This window comes from Periplaneta americana, chromosome 12 (genome assembly GCF_040183065.1).
Source record: "Periplaneta americana isolate PAMFEO1 chromosome 12, P.americana_PAMFEO1_priV1, whole genome shotgun sequence".
Classification (NCBI taxonomy): domain Eukaryota; kingdom Metazoa; phylum Arthropoda; class Insecta; order Blattodea; family Blattidae; genus Periplaneta; species Periplaneta americana.
In genome coordinates this window covers 109,415,217-109,439,530 of record NC_091128.1, presented here as the reverse complement: position 1 = coordinate 109,439,530, position 24,314 = coordinate 109,415,217, and the positions used below count along the sequence as shown (strand labels likewise).

The 24,314-nt window shown below is 34.8% G+C and overlaps 1 protein-coding gene across 1 annotated transcript in view; it reads right to left on the bottom strand.

Moving 5' to 3' along the window:
* Positions 1-2,870: 2,870 nt before the first annotated feature.
* LOC138710800 (nonsense-mediated mRNA decay factor SMG7-like) overlaps positions 2,871-24,314 on the bottom strand; it is a 49,149-nt gene continuing 27,705 nt past the window's right edge. The window contains exons 16-17 of the mRNA XM_069841923.1: positions 16,683-16,946; positions 2,871-13,310 (exon numbers count right to left, since the gene is read on the bottom strand). Coding sequence (XP_069698024.1) covers positions 13,215-13,310; positions 16,683-16,946 — 360 coding nt within the window. The 3' untranslated portion in view covers positions 2,871-13,214. The remainder of the gene's footprint in view (positions 13,311-16,682; positions 16,947-24,314) is intronic.

Genomic DNA, 24,314 nt, shown 5'->3' with positions numbered 1-24,314 from the left:
ATGTATATTGAATTATTGACTAAATTAAACAATAATGAAAAGTCTAGTAAACTACTTGTTTACGCAATGATACTTTCGGCAAATAATAAAACATTTGAAATAAACTTTTTTGTCGCAAAAAATTTCCTCGAAATAAGTAAACAGAAACGCAAACCACACTCAAATTAATTCTTGTAGTAATTCTTTAAGCCTACCATACATCCCATAAAAAACACAGGGCTGTCCACTTTTTTTTTTGGCCCAGGTGTCTGGCGTCCGTGTAATTTTTATCGAGATGCACAAATGTCCCGTATTTTCATCATAGTTCAATTTCGCAAACTGAAAATCAATTTATCGATGTCTACACCATATAAATTAATACCGATTTTTATTAACGTTTGCAAATGTTGGGCTGTTATGAAAATTCATTGTAAAGTTTAGCTTATTTTGTACGTTACCGCTTCATTTGTTTGTTAGGTTTCTGTTGAAATTAACCTTCACACATGCTTTCACGCAACAATGATCGTCAACCGTCTTTCCTTCTACTCACGTTGGCGATTTGATTGCACCAAATCATATTAATATTAAAGGCCCATTCACAATGAAAATTAAACATAACCGTAATATAAACACAGAAGTTTGCGCCCAGGCTACCAAATGGGATCTTTCACAATGATTCACATAACCATTGACATAAACATTATCGTAAGACGTTAATATGAAAGTTTGCAAACTCCAAACTTTCATGCTTATGCACGGTCGACCATGGCTTACGTGATCTGCAAAGAGAACACAATCGTGGAGCGCTGAAGTATAAGACAGAATATGAGGAAATGGCGTCGTTATGTTTCCATGGTTATCAAGTATGTTTATGTTCCTATCGTGAATGATCTTGATTTTACAGTAACGTTTATATTCTTAAGTTAACGCTTACGTTATGTTTAATTTTCATTGTGAATGAGCCTTAACTCACTAAACAGCAACACAAAGCATTACTTAGCTTTTTTTTTTCTTTTGTACGAAGGAGGAACTCGAAGGCTTGTACTGCAACCTGACGCATATTGTGCTTACCACTCCTATTCTGTGAATGATTGGGTAGCCGAATGGCCGCGCTCTTGTACAATTACAGCACGTCGCACTGTAAACTTAACCCAGGCTATTGTATGGATGATATGTGAATTAATGATGGCAAAATGAGTCCGAGGTCCAACACCGAAAGTTACTCAGCAACTCTGTTTAAATTGGTTGAAGGAAAACCCTGCAAAAAAAAAAAAAAAAAAAAAAAACCCAACCAGGATATGAAAACAGACCCTCTCGTTTCACAGTCAGACGTGCTAACCGTTACTAAACAGTGGTGGACAGTACAGGTAGGACCGTAAGTCACGCTACTTCTGTAATATTTTAATATTATGCAATTAATCAACTGCAATTTTGCTGTGGCACAAGCATTCAGGAATATAACACGCTTTTCTTCGCAAAATTTCATGTCGAACATGGCGTAGTATTCAGTTATGTCATGATAACGATGGTGCACACAGATCTTCTGGATGAATAAGGTATTTGTACGTATATGAGTTGGTCGTTAGTTGTGAAATAAACAAATTGGGGGGAGGGGGGTAACGTGACTTATGGCCCACTCAGCAGGTGGTGTTGGCCCACTCTGTACTTAGCTTAGAAATAAAACTATATCTAGTGAGGGTTTGATTTTAATCACATTCTTTGTTTGTTTATTTGAAAATCTACAATTCTTAGGTATGTAGGTTCGTGTGCTCTTGTTTTGTGTGTTTTGTGGATCAGTATTTCAGTAATCTTGTGTTCACAGTCTATTAGTTTTATTTTGCAAAATTTCATCAACAGTATGTCTAATCGCACCGTCTGGCTATGAAACTAGCGAGCCCAGGTTCATATATAAACACAGGAAGTGAACGATATAAACTGCCAAAATTTTACAGACTGTACATCTCAGTCTACTAAACATGTGTAGTAAAATTTTTTTCTTCTATTTTTGTTTTTAATTCCTAAAATAAAATGTTTTTAGGATTCATAGTAGTCTAATATTTACTGTCTGATTAATGTAAACATCACTGCCTTTCATCCAACATGCACTAACACCATCATAATAGAGACACAACAGAGTACCTGATCTGTAAACAAGGATATAACCACAGTTGCAATATACCTGGCAGACCGAAGTAAATAATAACGGTCTACTATCATTTCCAAAAACATTAGACTCACAGATAATATGTTTTTCTAGGGAAACCACGAAAGTTACAGAAAAATGTTATTAGACACTTTTGTTCAGTAGTTTATGCTCTATCGTCAGTATTTTTTTGGCAGTTTATATCGTATACACCCTCTAGACACACACGCATGCACACACCATCACTATCTTGTGGACCACATGACAGAAGCTAGACGCAATTGTGGATAATTAAAAGTGCAGCTTAAGAGGAGGAATAATATATGCTTCAATGTGGCATAAGTGGTTGCTTTGCTAACTACAAATCAAATGGATTCTGGATAAAATTCTGGAAGAAAATGGAAATTTAATTCCCATATTATCTAGTTGTATCCTTTGTCCTTTACCATGTGTTTGTCCTGTGTTCGGTTAAATGATAGTCTTGCACCATGCTAATCACATGGCCTCTATTCGTGTAAATATCTCTCTTAGTTAATAATTCTCACGCTAGTGAAGATGGAATAGACCAAAGGACTAAATCAAGTTTCATGACCATCATGGAAAAAAATTATGTATTCTTGAGAAATGGTAGGACACAAAATATTAAATATATTACTATAAAAATTTTAAGTTGAAATGTCATTTTGGAATGGTCTAGGATTATGGAAGGTGTTGTCATGGATCAAGAAAAGATGAAACTACAAACATGTTTATGGTATCAATCAGCAATATTATATTGCAAAATCACATGAATACAATTACTGCACCATGGTAATTCTACACTGCTTCTACAGTCTGGATACAAGTCCTTACAAATCAAATGCATCCAATTGGAACTGCCTTGTCTCAAACACTGGTTGATGTGATAGTATTCAACGTGATTCAGTGGACCACAGAATATTATTTAGAAGTGATTTCCCCACTTTGAAACTTTTTAAACATAATAAAGATAGCCGAAATAATCATACCATCATGTCTCTGTAACCCAAAGCATTAATTCTGAATTGATTATAAATATTTTAATATTCTTTCAAGAATAGTATATTAGTAATGTATCACAAAGGGATTCAATTAACATTTAGAATAGTTCTCTCATTCAAGAAAAGGAAACAGGACATCAACAAATGATGCAAACCATTACAAAGAAACTTCCTAAAATAATCCTGATTACAGTGATTAAATCTACATAACTGTAAAAAGTAATCTCAGAGTTTCTATTCTACGTATATGTAAGAAGTAATGGTTAATTCCAGCACTGGTATATTTAACACTTGTACTGTCATGATCCTAGGACATACAAAGTAACATTGAATATAATTCTTAAAATACTGTCCACGTCACATCTCCAGCTCTCTATAAAATAAAGCATGCAGAGAAGAGCCAGAGCTATTACTGATAATATATAATATAATGTATTAATTGAAAATGTTGACTCATTGCACCGTGTATTGTGTATCCCTGCTACAAGGTTGGTAAGTGTATGTCTGTTAACAGATTAGTCATCACTTCATCTGTGCAACCTTATACAGTAAAATCCCGTTTCAGTGTTCCCATTTTTAAGGAATGATTTAAAAATTCCCAGCAAAACTATCATAAAAATAATGTAATTGATTATCACTTATGAAGACCCTCACTTTAAGGAATACTAATGGATTTACGAATACATAATCCATTTTAGCAAAATTCCGAACATATTCCAAACATTTCTAATCGATTTCTGTAAATTTATGAAATAAAAAACAAGTCTCCCAGAGATCATTAAAAAGGGATCTTACTGTGGTTACCTTTTAACCATGTGATTTGCATTCCAATCAGAGTTCCAGACATGAGATGTGGACAGTATGAAATTGGAACATAATCAAGTGAAAGACTAGATGGCTACATTGTCTGAGACAATTTTTTTCTCGCAATCAATGCTGTCAGTTCACTGTATCAATTACTGGCAAGAGGATTAAAAGTAAAACTTTGGTTTCGTAATATAAAATCGTAATTACATTTTGTTGTGAAAACTTCATAAAGAAGATCAGACCAATCCTTCAACTGTAAATTTAAGATAGTATTATAAACTTCAGGTACACGCTGTAAATGCATCATTAAAATATTCAGGAAAATGACCAAATAGTATATAATGTATAAAACACATGTTTAAAACTCATATGCAAAACATTAATGAAGAAATACGAGTTACTTTTACAGTAGTGTAGACTTAATTTTCTTGTGTGTATTAATTACTTTACATACGTTTTTATAACTTCTCACATCATTTGTAGATATCTGTACTGTAACAGCTGAGTGTTAAAGTTACAAAAATAAAATGTGGATTTGAAGTACTAAGTAGACTGTAATAATACCTGAATAATGTGGGTTAAAATTTGTAATAACCAGGGAGCGAAACTTAGTGCCCAATGGGAGAGAGGCAAGTGGTTTTAGGTTAACTGTGTTCTAGAGTCCCTCTATTGTGTACAATAGAAGGCAGCATGGGTTGTGCCCCGTTGAACTACTGTGCCATAGTTGTTCACTGTTTACTTGTTGTGTGTTGCAGTCAACGAGTAACATTTTTTAATTGGTTATTTTACGACACTTGATCAACTGCAATGAGTAACTTACATCATGGGCTAGACATCACAGAATTTCGTATTGTTTTCGAAAAAAAAAATCGTTATAAAAATATTATATTTCGCGTTTTATCGCTAATTAATTGTAAGATAATTACAATAATTTCATATAAATTGGAAAGCGATTTCTACATGAAAAAATTACCCTACATTACGTATTAGGTGTCAAAATAATGATAAAGGTTTCATATATCAATTTTTTCTACATATTAAAATTAAACACAACTTTATAACACAAAGAAAAAAACATTATTTGTATTATGTAATATCTGCTGTTTTTATTTGTGGAATGAAAGCATAGCAGAAGTGACAATATTATTTTTTTCATTCTGCGCCTAGAGTCACTAACATTTAAATTATACATTGAGAAAAACCTATCTGTGTCAACAGATGCACAAGGAACCCAGACACATTTCAACAGAGCAAAGGTAAATTCAGGGTAATTCAAGATGAGAGCTCGTAATGCCTCAATCACATCAACTTTAACAATGTAAGTGTTGGATGATTGTTTCAAAACTATATCTTGCAAAGTAAGAAATGTTACACTGCAATCAGTACTTTTTATATCCTTGAAGTAACTTATTGTTTTAACTCTTTCTGTGAGTGCATTATCAACATTTATCTGTACAATAGTTGCTGGGTTGAATAATTTATTTAAATTTACAAACAAAGAATATGAATCATGTAAAGAGTATTTTTCAGTTTTCTGAATCACCAGTTTACTAACATGCTTAAATAATTCTTACATTTCAGTCTTTAAGTCCATACTTAAATGGTTAATTAATTTGCCTACTGACTCTCCTACATTACCAGAAATTACTATATTCATTCTATGCTTCATGTCATTATACGGAAATCTGTGATCTCTACCTATCCCTCTGAAATAACTCCACTCACACACAAGTAAACAAATCTGTACCTATAGTAAAGTAACAGCAAACCTGTTTTATCAGGCAACAAGTTTTACTGCCTGGTAATAACAAAACATATCAATTATTGCAAATGAAAGGATTATACAGATCTTTTATTATATCTCTGCCTCTGTGCAATGTTACAATTTACAGTGAGGGGCAAGAGAGAGAGCAAAAGATTGTACTAATCTGTGAGAAAAGGTCTGATTGAACTTCCACCTTATACTCAAGCAAGCATTGGAATGAAGGCAACCAGGTATCTTTTGTTTTGCTTTTTAGTACTCTGATATCTATGACCAAGATAAGCCACTTGAAATTCAATGGTCACTCACCAGCAGAGATAATGCAACATCTGTACTAATTTTTTTAGTGTCAGAATAGGGTTGCTGTAAGTCCTAGGTTTTCAAGGACCATACCAGAATCGAGATGTGTCCCGGCATTGAAAATAATTCTCAGGATGCATAAATATCCTGGTTTTCGGAAAACAAGAAAGAAAAAAAAAAAGAATAGCATTTCCTTCCTTCTGACATGATTCCATTCTCTTCAATTTATGGGTACAGAAGCTCAAAATGGTCAAACATAAAGAAATTGATGAATACATACAACACTGGATTTAAATTCAAGATTCAATTAGGTTAATATTGAATGAAACAGACTGAAACACCTGTTTCATTGATATGTCAGTTCAGGGACAGTTTTGCTCAAGTCTGGGTATGGTTATTGTTGTCGGATTGCTCTGTGTATCCATCTGCCTTTTACTTCAGAGTTTGATATTTAATGTTCGTTTTTAAAACAATATTGTCTTCCATTAAATTCCTAGGTATTTTTAGAATTTCTGTTCACAACAATGCCAAGAAGAAAATTACGTTGTTTGCAAACCTTGTCATTAGATTACCAATTATATTGGATATGCAAAAACAGAAAATGTTGAAAAATATTGATAAACTAGAAAATTATGAGTGGAAATGTATTTTGTACAATTTGTGTATTAGTAAATAATTTTGGCTGAATATTTTTTAACTTTTCCTGTATGCAACAATGGCTATGTGTTTCCATTGCCTCTCGAATAGAAAATGTTTTTGCAATCTCAGGAGTTAGTAACTATTAATTAGATGCTAAGTACTGAATATAAAATAAACATGGTTTTTAAGGTAACTGTATTTATCTACACAGTTCCTTTCTTTGTCAGAGTGCGCTGAATAATTCACTGCCAACATACCGTACTTGATTTCGTTCACAATGCCACTGAGAATACAATATTGTTTTAATGACAAATTAGACAATGATCTTCCATAGAGAAAGAAGTTTAAGGACAATAACAATGAAACTGTTTTCTGTTCTAAATGCTGTGCCATGTTTTTCAATCATCATGGTGAAAGATCAGACATTACGGACTATACAAATCTAAAAAACACAACACAGCCCTTCAGGATGCTTCACCTTATGAGTTGTTTCACTCCTGTAAATCCTGACAATGAGTATTTATTGATCGAAAGTGAGGATACTTTTGCTTTTCATACAGTCAAACACAATCACAGTTTTAATTATATGAATTGCACCTCCGAAATTGTAGAGAAGTATTCACAAGAATGAAGTTCACATGTGCATGTTCAAAAGCAAGGGACATTGTTGTCAATGTATTAGCACCCTACAATATACCGGAGGTGGTTCGTGAATCAGAAAAACCTTGATTTTGATCAGTTATGATAGATAGTTCGAAACAAAATGCCATAAAGTTGGTTCCTATTCTGATCCATTATTTTGTACCAAATGCCAAAATAAAAATTAGAATGTCGAAGTTCAGTTTTCAAGGGGAAACTTCGGAAATGCCTACAAATTTAATTATAAACATTCTCCAAAAGTTCAGGTTCACTGATTTAGCATTATCTGCTGATAACACGGAGCACAAACTTTGAAGGGATCAACCAAGCAGAAAAGAATAATATTTTCTCTAAAATAAAATTCAATCTAAAATTGCATTAAGAAAATTGAAAGCTAAAAGATGACAGTTGTTGAACTTCTATCTGTGCTTCATAGACTTATTAATAGAATTCGAGATAGAAAAATGGAACACTTTTTTTCAGAGAAACAGAGTCATTACTGCATACATTACAAGAGAAAGCGATATTACAAAACTAACATTTAATAGGCAGTGTGACGGCTTCTATGACATATGCATTAATTTACATTGAAAAGTGGGTTTCAAGAAATCCAATTGAATCTTACATTATCATCCTGGCTTTGTTTAACCTCAAAACACATTATATGGGCTGCAGCTAAATTACCACTGGCAGTTGTTTGCAACAATTCGGTCATTCTGTACTTCGAGCAGTATAAACTCGTCAAAAAGTAGTAGAATTCAAGTGGCTGATCAAATGATAAAGTTCGTGATAATATGTTTATGGAAGATAGATAGGTACAACTTTTCAATAAATTTCACGAGGAAAGAATTGATGTTTCTGAATTTTCGTCTGTGGTAGAATTCACCTTTACTCTTCCCGGACCAATGCCTCCATGAAGTATATGTTTTCAATAACTTGTTTTGGACCGATGAAAAGAGTAAACTGAACATTGACACTATTGGAGCATGTGTGATACTTCAGATTCATTTTTTTTGTCATGTATACAGTTTCACCAGAAAATAATTGAAGACAAAAAATTACTTCAACAAATCCATTATTCAAGGAAGTATTCCCATGCATGGACTCAAAATGACGAAAATGGAGCATAAATATCTCAATAATTTGAGTTTTTATTTATTTATATCAAAGTTTTAAGTTATTTTATATTTGATGCAAGGTGTACATTTGCACATTTTGAAGGTAAAACTAATCATGGCAATCCTATGTCAGAAAGATGGATAGGTTTCTCTCTTCACCTGAACCAATATATTTTACATTACTACCACACATGTAACTTCAGTTTACTAGCTTACAAAATATCAGGTAATGTAGCATAAAAACTGCGAAGTAACATTTCTGCATATTTTATTATCAAAAAGCTAACTTAAATGTCAATTTTTTTTAATTTAAAACTTTTTTTTTTTGTAATTCCATCTAATTTGTAGAAATTTATTTCAATTTTACATATTATATCTGTGCTTTAAGAAGAACAGAAAGAGCAGGTACTGTACACAAACTCTCTAAGAATTCTAGGATAAAAAAAAATTCAATGGAGTTGAATTACTTGATTTAATTACTCCTTATTAATTATAATAGTACTGCCAACTTTGGGTATAATGATATGATACAGAGTAATATAAACTTCACGGAATACACTATATATGAAATTATTGCAGTCTTTTCATTCTTCCATGCCACCAAGTATATTTTTATGAAAAAGCATTTGTAACGCAACATTTCGATCCAATTTCTAACAGAGAGGCATATAATATAAAAAATTTAATGTCCCAACTTTACATTTATGAAAATTCGTCTAAATAAATTCTATGCATTCCAATTCTCAATGTTAATTTTGGTGGCAACTTAATTATTTTTCCTAAATGATAGATGTCTTGAACATCTGACATATGAAAAAATACGTAAAAATAAAATAAAAACATGATTATGAGAGTAATATAGTTAATAATTCCGAACTTACAGTGAATTAAATGTGAATGTTCACTTTAAAACTCAAATTGTTTTGTTTTCTTAAGGATTCTTTGTCAAGGATAGTATACATGTAACGATGGCTTACAGCATCATAGTCAGCAAATTAATTCAAGCAATCAATTTTTACAAGAATCAGATTTCAAAATACAAAAGAGTATCTTAAAATTATATCATAAGTAATTGGCAAATGGTTTTAAAATAATATAAAACATATTTTCGCGTACTAATAGTAACATTTATTAAATGTTTATGATCTTTCTTAAAGTATAACACAAACCTGAAAAAAACAATGGGTGTGCATAGCAAGGGAAAATAATTCTTTTTTTCTTTCAGATAAGACTCTTGTTTTTCTATTATGAACCAGTGAATCACATTGAAATGGCTGTTCCTATATTATTTGAACCATCCAGTCTTCTTTTGTCATCAGTAAACTATTATCATCTGGACCATCAGTATCATTATAACTCATTACAGAAATCATATTGTTATAATGATGGCTCAATGCAAGAAATATACTCATGGTTGGTTAATCAGCAAAATCTATTATTGATAAAAACATAATTCAATTTCTTTTTCATATGATTTTGATCTAACGTTTCCATGGGTAAACAAAATTAAAATACCTACATTTACAGGTTTGTTATTTGATATTTTGCTAAAGACGATTATAAAATAATCTTCCTTGTGTCTGTTTTACACGTTCTTGGAATGTAGGCTTTCACAGCCAGCATCACAGGGATTGAAGTTATCCGAGCTAAAGGGTCATGGCCTGTTAGAGCTGTTGCTACCATATGTTTCGTCTGCTATTCTGGCAGACATCATCAGTGGTGTGACACAAGGGAGTGCAAAGATCTCTTTAGCGTGCTGGCAACAACTGGGATGTGACTGGTTGCCTTATGGTATTTAAGGTCAGGATGGATAGTGGCTCACCTTTGTTGCCGCAGTCCGCACCGGTGGTCGAAGTGTTGTGATTGGCTACTGTCGTGTTTGGCTGTTGGATAAATGGTTTAATGCATGTGTTTCTCAGGACTGGGTACCATGGTTGATTGACTTTAAGACCTACTTCCTTTTGACTTAAGCTGTTCTTGTGAAATCTACAAGCACAAGAACAACCTCAATCAAAAGCAAGAAGGCCTTAAAGTCAATCGAGCATGAGAAACACACACATTAAACCATTCATCCAACAGCCGAACAAGATGGTAGCCAATCACAACACTTCGACCACCGGTGTGGACCGTGGCGACAATGGCAAGCCACGATCCAGCCTGACCTTAAATATCGTAAGGAACCACGCTAAGGAGATCTTTGCACTCCTGTGTGCCACACCACTGATGATGTCTGCCGGAGTAGCAGACGAAACATATGGTAGCAACAGCTGCAACAGACCACAGTCCTTTAGCCCGATAACATTGATCCCTGTTTTACATGTTGTACACCCATGCAGAGACATTTCCACAAATGGGAAATGAAAGTGACTCACCAATGAAAAAAGAAAAAGGTCAAATTTTCAAACATATTTAACAATAACAGGGAGAAATGCTCTGCCTTTAACAGAACACCACTAAAGTTTACACACAAAAGAGTGTCAACTCTCCTGTAAATTATGACGTTTTATAGCTGGCAACGAGTTTTCTGGGGGTAAATAAACACAAAGAAATGTTGCACACATAATTCATATAGAAGTTAGAAATTTGCTGTTATTTTCAACATGTTCTATTCTTCAGAAACTTTTCATTAAGTTCATATGCTATTATGTTCTCTAATATCAAATAACAATCCTACAAATGAAGTCTTCATCTTTACACAGTAGAATACCCACTTCATATGGGAAGCTCAGTTGCTTGTGGTCACTCTCTTGAATGTTGATACTGTCTGTTCAAAACTAAGCCTAAAATAAAATCTTAATACATCTAAAAATAAAATTACAAATGCAGTTAGAAGTTTTTAAACTATTTCATTAATCGATTACATAAACAAGTTGAGTTTATTAAAGTAAGAAAATTCAGTACTTCAATTCTATTAATGAAAATCGCCCTTTCAAAAATTTACTTAAGATACATTACTATATTTTCCGAAGTAAAATGTGACATTATTGCTAAATTTTCAACGTGAACTGAGAGAAATGCGACCAATGATGTATTAAATGAATGCCAGTCCTGTTTCTATATATCAGGTTTATCCAGTAATTTAAAGTATGAGATAGAGCAGATACATGGATTAAACTTGCTATTACCTTTCCTTTGCAGTATATTATACTGTACCTCCTTGTTAACGGCACAGCATTACATACAACAATATGTAAGATCTCACAGTATAGAAGCAAGTTTCTTAGAGGACGTTTTCAATTAGACATGTCCACTGTATTTCCCTTAGCATGGCTGGAAAGGTAGAGACGAACCCACATAATGTAGCTACAAGGTAGACATTTTAAGAAGTAACTGGGACACACTGCATTCATTTCAACCAGCAAGCAATGTAAAAGCTTTCTGAAGCAAATATGCCCTTCTGTTGCTATGTAAGCTATGCATGCAGGAATCCATTAACATCTGTGTTGTTTTGTTTCTTCATCAAAAATACAATTCAAACAATAGTTACACATTTGAGCTTCCCTGATTCAAGTCCAACCCTAGTGCGGGAAGACATGATGTAGGGAAGCCGATCATAAAACAATTGTTACTCTTCAGCCTTTATCTATGCATGACAAACATTAAAACCATTTTGCCCTCATAAATCAATGTTATAGCCCTCAGAGGACACATTTCCATTACAAAAATAAACTTTCACACCCCTTCCCACCCATCTACAACCATTAAACAACCAAAAAACAAGTCACACAAAAACTTGACTAAACAGCAGGTAATTACAAGATTACTGTAGAGCATCCATTTGGTTGTTTTTTATTTTATATTATTTTAAATGTTTACTACCACACCAACTAGTTAATAACATCTTTATAGTGACTCAATATTTGTTGTGCGTTAACTGCATTCATTACCATCTTCCGTCTATGCGACTGTTGATCTAGGCTCTCTATATTGCAATGGCACTACCCTCATACATTTCTTCTTTGATTATACAAGTAGTTGTTAAAAATACTGAAACCAAGGGTGCAGTTACACATTCAGCTCTTTCACGTGAGGCCTTGGCAGCATTACAAGAAAATTATTAACACATCAACCCTTCATCTACAAAAACTTCCCTTCTTTCCCAGGATGTATGATACACACAAACTTATGACACTTTTAGCAATGGCATTACTCTTTTCTTTCTCTTGAGAAATGTGTAGTTACAAGTACGTAAGAGTAGAGTAGGGTGAAGTAGGGGGAAGTACAATAGATCTGCTACAATTCTCAATGTACCTGGATAACCAAGCATTAGTCTGTTGTACTGAATATTTCAAACATCAATCTATTATCAGTCCATTCCAATTACTTCACATCAGTCAACAAAGATAATAAAACTATGTTGCTACTGATCCTGGGTTACAGAATTTTTTTTTTTACTATAGTCATCAATTTTCTTTGTCTACAGATAAATCTTATGTTTTATTTTAATGTTAAGTATTTCATTTTACATATTAGTATACAAATATTGGTGATTTAGCTGCAGTTTCAGACATGGTTCTATATGCCATCTAACCTTGCAATGGTTCTCTGCTGTTATCACATATCCCAGAGAGATTTAAGTATAATAACGCATGAGACAGCTGGTTTGAATACATATCTGGGTGATCTACACTTGATAAAGTAGTATGATACCTTGTTTTGGACTTCCGAAGTTATGTTCTAGCTAACAAGCTAGTCTTCTTCATTGCCATACCTTCTTCAGTTCAGTGTGCTGTTCTCCATCAGCTCATGTACTTGTTTCATTATTCCAGTAAGAACAGTATCATTAGCTTTGGATTTGTGTGAAGAGTTCAAGTTCCACCCTTGGGGGCTGGGCCCTCCCTCAATTGCTTTTGCTGCTCCAGTAGTCTCTCCAATGGTGACGGACCTGGCCCAGACCATAGAGACTGCAAGCAAAGACAAGATACAATGACTGATTATTTCACTGCAAAACTCCTAAGCTTTGTCGCTAATTTGAGATTTTCACTACGAAATTAGAGAGGTCATCAATGTTTAGGGGGGGAAAAGATCCTGAATTTCTCTGAAAGAAAATTTCTCACATACTCTTCACACAAATTGGAATGAAGATATTCGATTTCAAATATATAAGTAAATTATTTCCATTTAATTATAGTATTTGTTATAAAATGCATAGCTGCAGTGTTGGAAGAAGAAAACATTATAGACGATTTTTGGAACATGTATCAATTTACGAGGCGTGTTCTTAAAGTAAGTTCCGTTTTCAATTATAGCCATCGCATTGCTGGAATTGTTATTTTGCGCATGCGTGTTTTCTTCTTCAGTCCTCAGGCAAGCTGTGCACGTAGTTTCATAGCTTCAGTCCGTGTGTGTGGTTAGTTGTGATCAGTTGAAATGTTTAAAGTGATCGAGCACCCCGCCGACTTTATCCGTTTCTTGAATGCGAGAAACATCAAACCAGCTGACATCCATTGTCAACTTTTGAGGTGTATGGTGATGATGCCATTAGTAATGGAATGGTCAGGAGATGGGTTAGAAAGTTCAATGAGGGCCGAGTCTCTGTGCATGACGAGCAGCATACCAGTCGGCCATCTTTGATCAATGACGATTTGGTGCGTGCTGTCAATGAAAAAATTCATGAGGACAGGAGGTTCACAATTTCTTCGCCTTCCTTGAATTTTCCACAAATGTCGTGGAGTGTTCTCTACAAAATCGTGACAGATTGATTATGATATCGAAAACTGTGCTCACGATAGGTACCCAAGATGCTCACCGAGGAACACAAAACCAAACGAGCTTCCAATGCATTGAGCTTTCTCACACATTACAGTGAGCAAGGCGATGAGTTTCTTGACCATATCGTGACAGGTGACGAGACTTGGATGTCTCACATGACACCTGAATCGAAGCAGCAGTCCATGGAATGGAGGCACACTGCATTGCCAAGGAAAAAGAAATTCAAACAAACCATGTCAACACGCACGATCTTGTGCACTGTTTTTTGGGACAGAAAAGGAGTCCTACTCACTGAATTCTTGCCTCGGGGTGAAACCATTAATAGAGAAACCTATTGTCAGACCTTGAAGAAGCTCCGTCGTGCAACAATTCAGAACAAGAGATGTGGGATGCTGACCGACGGAGTTGTGTTGCTTCAAGACAATGCTCGGCCACACACAGCTTTTGGGACTTACACACAGCTCGAAATTTGGCTGGGAACAAACTGACCATCCCCCCTACATCCCGGATTTGGCTCTGAGTGACTTTCATCTCTTCCTACACCTGAAGAAGTTCCTCGGTGGTCAACGTTTTGATGGCGATGATGAAGTGAAAACAGCAGTGCGGGAGTGGTTCGCATCGCAGGCGGACGAATTCTACAATGAGGGGCTAGAAAGACTTGTGCCACGACTCGATAAATGCTTCAATAATGGTGGAGATTATGTTGAGAAGTGATTGAAGTGTGGGGAATACAATGCAACAAAAATGGTTTGTAAATATCTTCCCGTTCACTTACTACACTCTTTTGGAACTTACTTTAAGAACACGCCTCGTACTAAGAGATGAGTGGCATCCACAGAGATCTATAGGGTCGTGAATCTCACGACATCTTCAATACAGAGGTAGTTCTATTTTTAGATTACAAAAGTGGAAGTCATCTGCAAGTAAATGTGGAAATTGTAGGCAGACAATGCTCTGCAATGGGATCATCATTTTTGACTATGTGCAAGGATATACTAACTAGTATTTTGGTTCTGGGATTGCCATTGGTGAGAGGTAACACACTCCCAACTAGTATAATCGAATGAGTAATATTAGGTAAAAGCAACAGCTAAAAATATTTTATCTGGGACTTAAAGTTCGGTCATTCACTGTAAAGTACATAATTTTAATAGTGCACAATATCAATATTATTTATACAGTATTTAATTGCAAGTATAGATGTAAATGACTGCAGAACGTCTAGTAATGTCTCCTGAAAATGTTACATTACATGTTCCTCAATTTGTAGTCCTTGAATTTTCCTCCTGGTTAGTTATACAGTAAAATAGCCAATTATGAAATGTTCTTATGATATTAATCAATTAAATGTTGCAAGATTCTTTCGTACATTACAAACACAATAAATACAGTGAAGGAAATGTTAAGAAATTAAATGAAGATATATATATATATAGTACATAAATAACTAAGAAAATAAACAAATAAATAAATTAGAGAACAGTGTATGAATAAAATATATTATTACAATCTAAAAGTATGTGAGGCTGAGACTTCAACCAGCGACAAAACAGTAAACTTATCGGGGCCTAATCTTCTAAAAACGTGACCTTGCGGCACCAACTTAAACTCTTCTAAACTGGCGACATCAATAAAAGGAAGACTTATCCCTAAATCTGCCTGCAAAGTTGCTGAATACTTTCTGCATACCAAGAATGTCACTTGAATGGCTTAAGGGGGGACACACTGTATAATTCAGGTCTGGGGTCATAGGCTTGTGAAGTTGGACGAACTGGGTTCATTATGCCTTTAATTTTCTTTATTTGTGGCCACAGATAATTGCATGATTCACTTGTAATATATATATATATTTGACTGATTGATAGCATAAAAATATTTCTTGAGGAATGCTATGGAATGAAGACGGAATGGTGCAGATGACTAATGGGGGGAATGGGAGAACTCCGAGAAAAAACCTTGTCCACCACAAGTGTCAATGAAAAATCGGACCACCTGCATGACAGGATGAAGGTCTGATCACTCAGCAACTGCAGGGGTTGCAAAAATCAATTCCTCTCATACTTGCAATTAAGTCTGAAAGTGATATTGTACACAATTAAAATTATGTATCTTACAGTAAACGAGTGAGCTAAAGCTGCATCTACACGATTCAATTTTCCATGTGTGTATGCATGCAATCTGGGAAGAATATTGAAAGAATCAAGTTTAAAACATGCATTCAATTAAGATACATGCAGATTTTGTGTCTATATGGTGCATCGTTTTGAACGTCATCTTCACTACATATTTATATTAATATTAAATATTAATCTTGTTTGCAATGCTTGAATGTGTAAAGTTGAAAGAAAAGTTGAACTGTGTAGATGCACCTTTAGAGTCCTAGGTGAATCTATCATATAATGATCTTACACAGATTCTGAGCAGTTGTTTTTAGCTAATATTTCTCATGTGGATATACTAGATGGGAGTGTCATTATCTGCCAATGACAATCACATAAAATATAAATCTATATATACTTTTATAATATTTTCGTATGAGAATAAATTAATAAATAATTCTTTACCTGCTGTCCAATACTAAGGGAGTTGTTGCCTGGAACACCCATGACACTTGATAACCCATTTCCACAAGAGTTGCCTTCCAACTCCAGACCGCATGTAGGTGCTGGGCTAACCCAACTTGGAGTACTGAATAGGGAGTATGTATTAGTACCCAATCCCAGGGCAGAAAAGGAACTGGTGTTTGGCGTCGATGAAAATATGGTGGAGTTTTCTGCACCAGTCACTGAGCTGTTTGGTTGGTTTTCCTTACTGGTGCAATCTGATACCTGGGAGCAACAATAAGTTAAAATAATGCTGTAATATGTAAATATTAGAGATGAACAACGAGCGAGAATGCAAGACTAACAGTGTCCGCAAAGCCAAAAACCTGTATGACAGTATTGCCTGTCATTGACTGCTTGCAAGCAAACGTTCTAAGACATCAGGACTTCTGGAGTGATCAGCTCTCAAGCAGCCTTGAATTGTCACAGTTGTTTATACCAGACTGAACTTTTATCTGTTTTGGCAACTGTTATACATATGTATAAACAATCAAGTAGCCTATTTGAAACATTATCTCTACATTCCAGTGTAGTAATCTGTTCCCCAGTCTTTATTTAATTACTAGGCCCTTATTAAAAGAGTAGAAAATTCTTTTTCGTATGTTTGAGATCAAGTATACAATCTCAAGTAAAAAGAAAATGTTTTACTTAATGCTATGTTTTATGGTTCTTAGAAATTAAAATTTATTTTAGATTTTTTTTTTTTATTTATACAACCGTAGGTAATATCTGATAGTAGAATCAGAACATTTTGATAACTGCGATATCGTTTTTTGTCTTTTTGTATCAATTAAACATCTCTAATGTTATTTCAATTATCTATGTTATTCAAAGTTAAGAAATCTTTCCATGTCGACCAAATAATGCTATTTCGAGAATGATGAGCGAGGCTCAAAGCGCACAAGAGTTACAAGACGAGACTCGAAAGACAAGTGCAATGAACACCGAGAGCGGCAGTTAGTTTTGTTCATCTCTAGTAAATATATGTAAGTAGCTATTCAATCATCCATCATGGACATTAATCATAGAATATAGTGAGAAGAAAGAGTGATATTTTCTGATCCAGTTTGTAAAAGAGGAAAATAGCTCTCTCTTAATCAATTATATCGAATCCTTACCATGCAATGAAGAAATAAATATTATACATTCCCATTCTGAACTTTCCAAAAATTTTGAAAAGGTGTCTTCAATTTTAAATGTTGTATGTTCAGTTTTTTCTTTTAACTTTTGTATTAGTTCACCCTGTATTTTAATTATTTAATTGAAAAGAAAACTGAAATGTTGAAGAATTTATATTTAATTTACATAATTATGGTACCAATTTCCTTTCTTCAGCTAGTGTATCCCAGTACTTCCGTTTTAACAGAGGAACTGACTTAGCATTTTAATTATTGGTTCTGTGTAACTTCATCATTCAGAATATGAAACACTTCATTGGGCATATAGCTGCATTTATTTTACACCTTTATCAGGAGATAACTATATATAATTACGCTAAGACAGTAAATATAAAAAAGCCTACTTCCTATATAATGGTATTCTCATAATAACTTTCCCAACATAAAAACTAGGCAATTTTTCTCAGAATATAATATGGACTTTGGTTATTCTCTGTAACCTATTGATGTTACATTCGTAACACACATTTTAACAACAATCCAGAAGTTATTTTATCAAGGACTTCTTTTTGGCGCTAGGGGAACTTCATTTAAGTTAACCAAAACCATTCTCCTTTCTCTTAAATTTTCTAGTGAGGACATTAACAAAATTTGTTTAATGGTATTGAGAGCTTCATTATCCAGTTTACACAATCATTTGTATAATACTATGTAATATATATTTTTTTTTTACTTCTTTTCATTACTCTTCAACATACTTTCATCTCATGTTTCTCCAAAATCAAATTGTATTTTATTTTTAAATTTATCATTGTTCTGTATTCTCTTCGCAATCATATTGTATTTTTAATTTAACCTCTGCTTTGTATTCTGGATCCTAGTGGTCAGCCGTAGATGTCGGCCAGATGTCCCAAATTGTGGAATTTGTTGTTCTTGATCCACGCTTATATGCATATTTCAGAGAGTATCTTTTAGAAAACCAGATATTTCTGAAAGTGTTCATTTTGTGTTAACTAAGTACGAGACCTGAAGATATGATTTCATGGTGAAAACGTTTCTCTTTTGTAGCTTCACCAATAAATTTCATATTTATGTCATAATTTATTGACTTTATGATTTATAATAAAGGATAAGTAACTAGATGGAAATAAACAAATATATAGGCTGTATGTATATTCATTTTCAATATTTATGCTTATCAGACCAATATGTCATTGAAATTTTTCTCAGTCTAAATTGACAACTTAACTGCAAGATTTTTTATACATTTCTGTCTTGACGTGCACTGTTCACAGTGAGCAGATAACAGCTTGCAACAAAAGTACATGGTATAATTCCAACGTCATGTGTGTATATACAGTCTTTTTCTCTGATATATAAGAAAGTTTTCGGTCTGTGAGGATTGATTTACTGTGAAAATATGCATCTCAATGTCTGAATTTTTAATTAAACTCTCAAAAGTCCTAACATGCAGTAATTAAAAATAAATGATGTCATGAAGATGAAACATACTTTCTCATACTTTCACAGCAACTTAGTGCTTTATCACAGCACTGATTATACTATTTGTATTTTCTTTTCTTTAGCTATTATTCGAATAAAATACATAAATGAAATCATTTACTATGCACTTGAATAAAAAGATGAAACTTTTGTATATGAAAGAAAATTTTTCAGTCACCAGTCAGATAGGCTATTTAACTTTATTTAAATACTGTTGTGCAGCTTGAGCAGAAGTATAAGTATCGCAAATCTTTTCGGTCCCTGAGATTTTAAATGTTAAGCAAAGAAGCAAGTCACTATCCAACTTGTATGTAGTCTCCCAACAGATACCCGCCTGCCAATCGCCGTGACACTAAAAGTACACTCAGAATTCGTGTAAATAGACCTATAATGCCAATAAGTCACCAACACCAAATCTAGTAAAACATTATAGACTGTACGATGAAAGAGTAATGGAACGTAGAAAAATTCTCTCCGGCGCCGGGATTTGAACCCGGGTTTTCAGCTCTACGTGCTGATGCTTTATCCACTAAGCCACACTGGATACAACTCCGACGCCGGTTAGAATCGTCTCAGATTAAGCTCCAACTCTTGGGTTCCCTCTAGTAGCCGCCCTCTGCACTACGTCATAGATGTCTATGAACGCAGGACCAAAGTCCACACTTGTGCTGAGGTGCACTCGATATGAGTGACTAGTTGGCCGGGATCCGACGGAATAAGCGCCGTCTTAAATCACGAAGTGATTTACGCATATCATATATATTATTTTAATGTACCGAAGTACATATGATATTTCCATGCAGATATTCTGCGTCATCATACGATGAAAGAGTAATGGAACGGAGAAAAATTCTCTCCGGCGCCGGGATTTGAACGTAGTGCAGAGGGCGGCTACTAGAGGGAACCCAAGAGTTGGAGCTTAATCTGAGACGATTCTAACCGGCGTCGGAGTTGTATCCAGTGTGGCTTAGTGGATAAAGCATCAGCACGTAGAGCTGAAAACCCGGGTTCAAATCCCGGCGCCGGAGAGAATTTTTCTCCGTTCCATTACTCTTTCATCATATGATGACGCAGAATATCAGCATGGAAATATCATATGTACTTCGGTACATTAAAATAATATATATGATATGCGTAAATCACTTCGTGATTTAAGACTGCGCTTATTCCGTCGGATCCCGGCCAACTAGTCACTCATATCGAGTGCACCTCAGCACATGTGTGGACTTCGGTCCTGCGTTCATAGACATCTATGACGTAGTGCAGAGGGTGGCTACTAGAGGGAACCCAAGAGTTGGAGCTTAATCTGAGACGATTCTAACCGGCGTCGGAGTTGTATCCGGTGTGGCTTAGTGGATAAAGCATCAGCACGTAGAGCTGAAAACCCAGGTTCAAATCCCGGCGCCGGAGAGAATTTTTCTCCGTTTCATTACTCTTTCATCGTATGATGACGCAGAATATCTGCATGGAAATATCATATGTACTTCGGTACATTAAAATAATATATATTATAGACTGTGTTTATTGTTATTGTTAGAAAATTTTGCCACTACACTACGACTACTGCTTTCATTGTAATTTGTTATTAATACGATCTCCATCCTCCTATCCTCTTATCATTGTGGCCCCTATGTATAATAGTTACCTTCCCCATTGATGATGTATAGGCCTTTCTCTCTGAACTTTATGGCTGATAGAGATGATATTTCTGCCTCTCAATCAGTACACTTCTATTTTCCCCGTCTTTTTGCACTTGGACTCTCTTAAAATACTCCTTAAACTAGTACTCCCCAACCAATGATGGGTGATTTCACGAAGAATGGGTAATAACTTCGAAATTGTAGGAGAAATTTTGTGCAAAAAATATAATTTGCGAACCATTCATCATATCACGCATTTGTCAAACTGTCATTATTAGCAACAGTCTTTTGCCATCGACATTTCTTTCCTGATGCATTCACTGATGCTCCTTCAGCTCCATGTTATTTTTCTTCAGGCAAAATCCTCTTCACCTTTGTTAGAGACCTTGTTTCCCTCTGCTACGTTCTGTATCTTATTTTTGACTACTCTGCTTATTTCCTCATAAAATTGTATACATTGAGAACAATCTCGCTTGCTCATCCCCTTTTAGTAGGCCTACTATATTATAGTTCAAAAAGTATCTGCGGCATCTCGACTATAGATCAATTTCTTCTAAACAACTGAGTATACTTTCCTTAGTGTCATTGCTCCTCCCTTGTCTACACGAGACCCTTTGCTTGACCCAATTCTGCACAGAACCACTACCATAAAGGCTCGCTTGGTAACTTTCTCTTTTCTCACAAGTGCCAAAAAGATCTGCAATACTTACAGTTAATTTTGCACCAATTCAAGTAAGATAGCTATCTGTGCCTTGTAATTGTTTCTCAAGTAGTTTTACTGTGAAAATTGGAATTTAAGATTGACAGAAGTATTAAATAGTATTAGTGTTTATAATAAAATTCTATAGCTAGCATGAGTGTTTTGATGTAGGGAATTGTGAAAGCTTAAATGCGAGTTTAACTACCAGTAAGTTATCAGGTGACTTCACATGCTGGCAGAGTATTGATGTTTCTGTTTTAGTAAGAAGATAATTGCAAGTGCAGTCACTTCCGAATATAAGTAATCACTTTCCATATGTGTTATATCTACGTAAAAGTAAGTTCGGAAAACATTTTGTAAAAAAAAAAAAAAAAAAAAAAAAAGAATAAAAAATACTGTAATTTCCCACAATCATGGTCGACGATACACCCATTCAAGGAACATTGTAGAAGTATCACAGATCATTCATAGATAACTGCAGTGACTTCACTTCAACTTCAGTACAGGAAAAACGTGGATAAACGAGATACTACATTATAGAGTGCAAAATTTGAATGGTTGTATCGTGGACCATAGTTGTGTTCCAGGACCATAGTCATGGTAAACTACAGTACTTAAAATAATACAAATTAGTCACCCTCTAATTCATTTACTACTGACATGTCTTCATCTTTTGCAGCATTATCATTGTCATTTTTCATTCCTATACCTCCGAAGTCACAGGAAGTCAAGTACACCTCATTCTGAAAGCATATGTTATTTAAAAAAAAAAAAAATGATTCCACTAAGCTTTCTTTTTTCACTTGAATTCAAGACATTTGATGAATCTTCTCAGACCTGTAGAACTACCTTGGAAATTAAAGGCTCTTTCAACTTTACTAGCAATCTCTTTGTGATTGACACAAGTTGTCTGTAATACAGCTGACAACCATTTGATGAAGTCGTAAAGTTCGATAATCTTTTGGGGATAAGATTGTGATTTGTCCCAAGTAATTTTCGACGCGATATTAAATTTTCTGGTTCTGGTCATATAACCATTTAAAGCAGTAAAACATATTATGGTTAACAGAAATCACACAACTTCGCAATTAAGTGATATAAGAAGTGACAGAGGTTATAATTATGTCATCCAGCCATATTCATGATCATAAACTAAAATCAGGCAGCTGTTTTGTATACTCACAGCTATGAGGCACTGATATTTTTAATACAAATAAGAGGACTAGCAGTGTTCATATGCTGGGTTCAAAAGTAAAGAGCAAATGTAAAAATTGGTGGCATTGCCTATAAGTATAATTTGCCTTATGGCTATTTCTTTAAACAAAATAATATCCAGACTGTACCCTTCCCAGAACATTTGTGGCATGTTTTTAAAACAAGTCTATTACATTCCATATATGTCCTTGTCTATTATAAAAACGTCAAAATGGCTGAAATAAATTAATTTATACTTTTTACTTGCATATCAAACCAGGTGGTTACTTGCAAAGTATAGTTCACAACTGAAGTAAAAAAATAAACATGCTGTAGAGGTAATAATAATTGTTGAAAAATACAGTAATACAGAGTCCGCCAAAAAATGTATACACTCTTTGTCAGACTGTATCGGGATATTGATATTGAATTACGAGTATGATGTAGTATGGTCTTTCGCTCAACAGATGTTGGTACTTTCATCACGATAATGAGAAAACAAAATGGCTGGAGCACGCTTGACATTCGAGCAGCGAAAATTGCATTCTGAAGCAGTTTATGAGGTTTGATAATGCCGTTGAAGTGTTGTGTCAGTGGAGGCGGGAGTACGAAACAGAACTCCCAACCCGCCTAACAATTAAATGCATTATTGACAAGTTTGAGGCGCATAAAATGATTTGTGACATTCACAAAAGAAGATTGGGAAGACAGCTACAATTCCTGCTTCGTCTGCTCTCGTGTTGGAAAGGTTTGTTACTTCTCCACAGAAGTCTGCTACGCAATGTGCACGTGAAGTGGGGATTAGCAGTACAAGTGTATGATGAATTCTGAAAGCTGTCAAGTGGAAAGTTTACATCCCACGATTACTACATGCGATTAATGATGACGATCCTGATTGTCAAATGCAATTTTGCGAATGGTAACTGAAGACGAACAATTTGTGATGTAGGTAGTGTGATCTCATGAGACCCATTTAAACTTAATGGAACAATGAATTGGCATAACTGTGTCTACTGGGCACCAGAAAATCTGCATGTCCATGTGGATAAGGCAGTCAATCTACCAGGGGTTCATGTGTGGTGTGGACTATCATCTAGGAACTAAGTAGGACCCTTTTTCTTTCATGGTACTGGTACCTTGAAATGTTACACATATCAATTTTACCTGGTGTACGTGTGCTTTATGGAGCTAATGATGAGATCTTCTACCAACAAGACGAGGCGCCACCACACAATCACCTAACTGCACGAGCTTTTCTGGATGACAATCTGCAGGGACATTGGATTGGACGAAGAGGGCCCATTGAGTTCCCCCCACGGTCACCAGATCTAACCCCTATGGATTTTTACTTGTGGGGAAATGTGAAAGATCAAGTCTATCGACGTAAGCCGCACATGCTGGAGGACCTTTGCCAGAAGATTACAGCAGCATGTGCAAG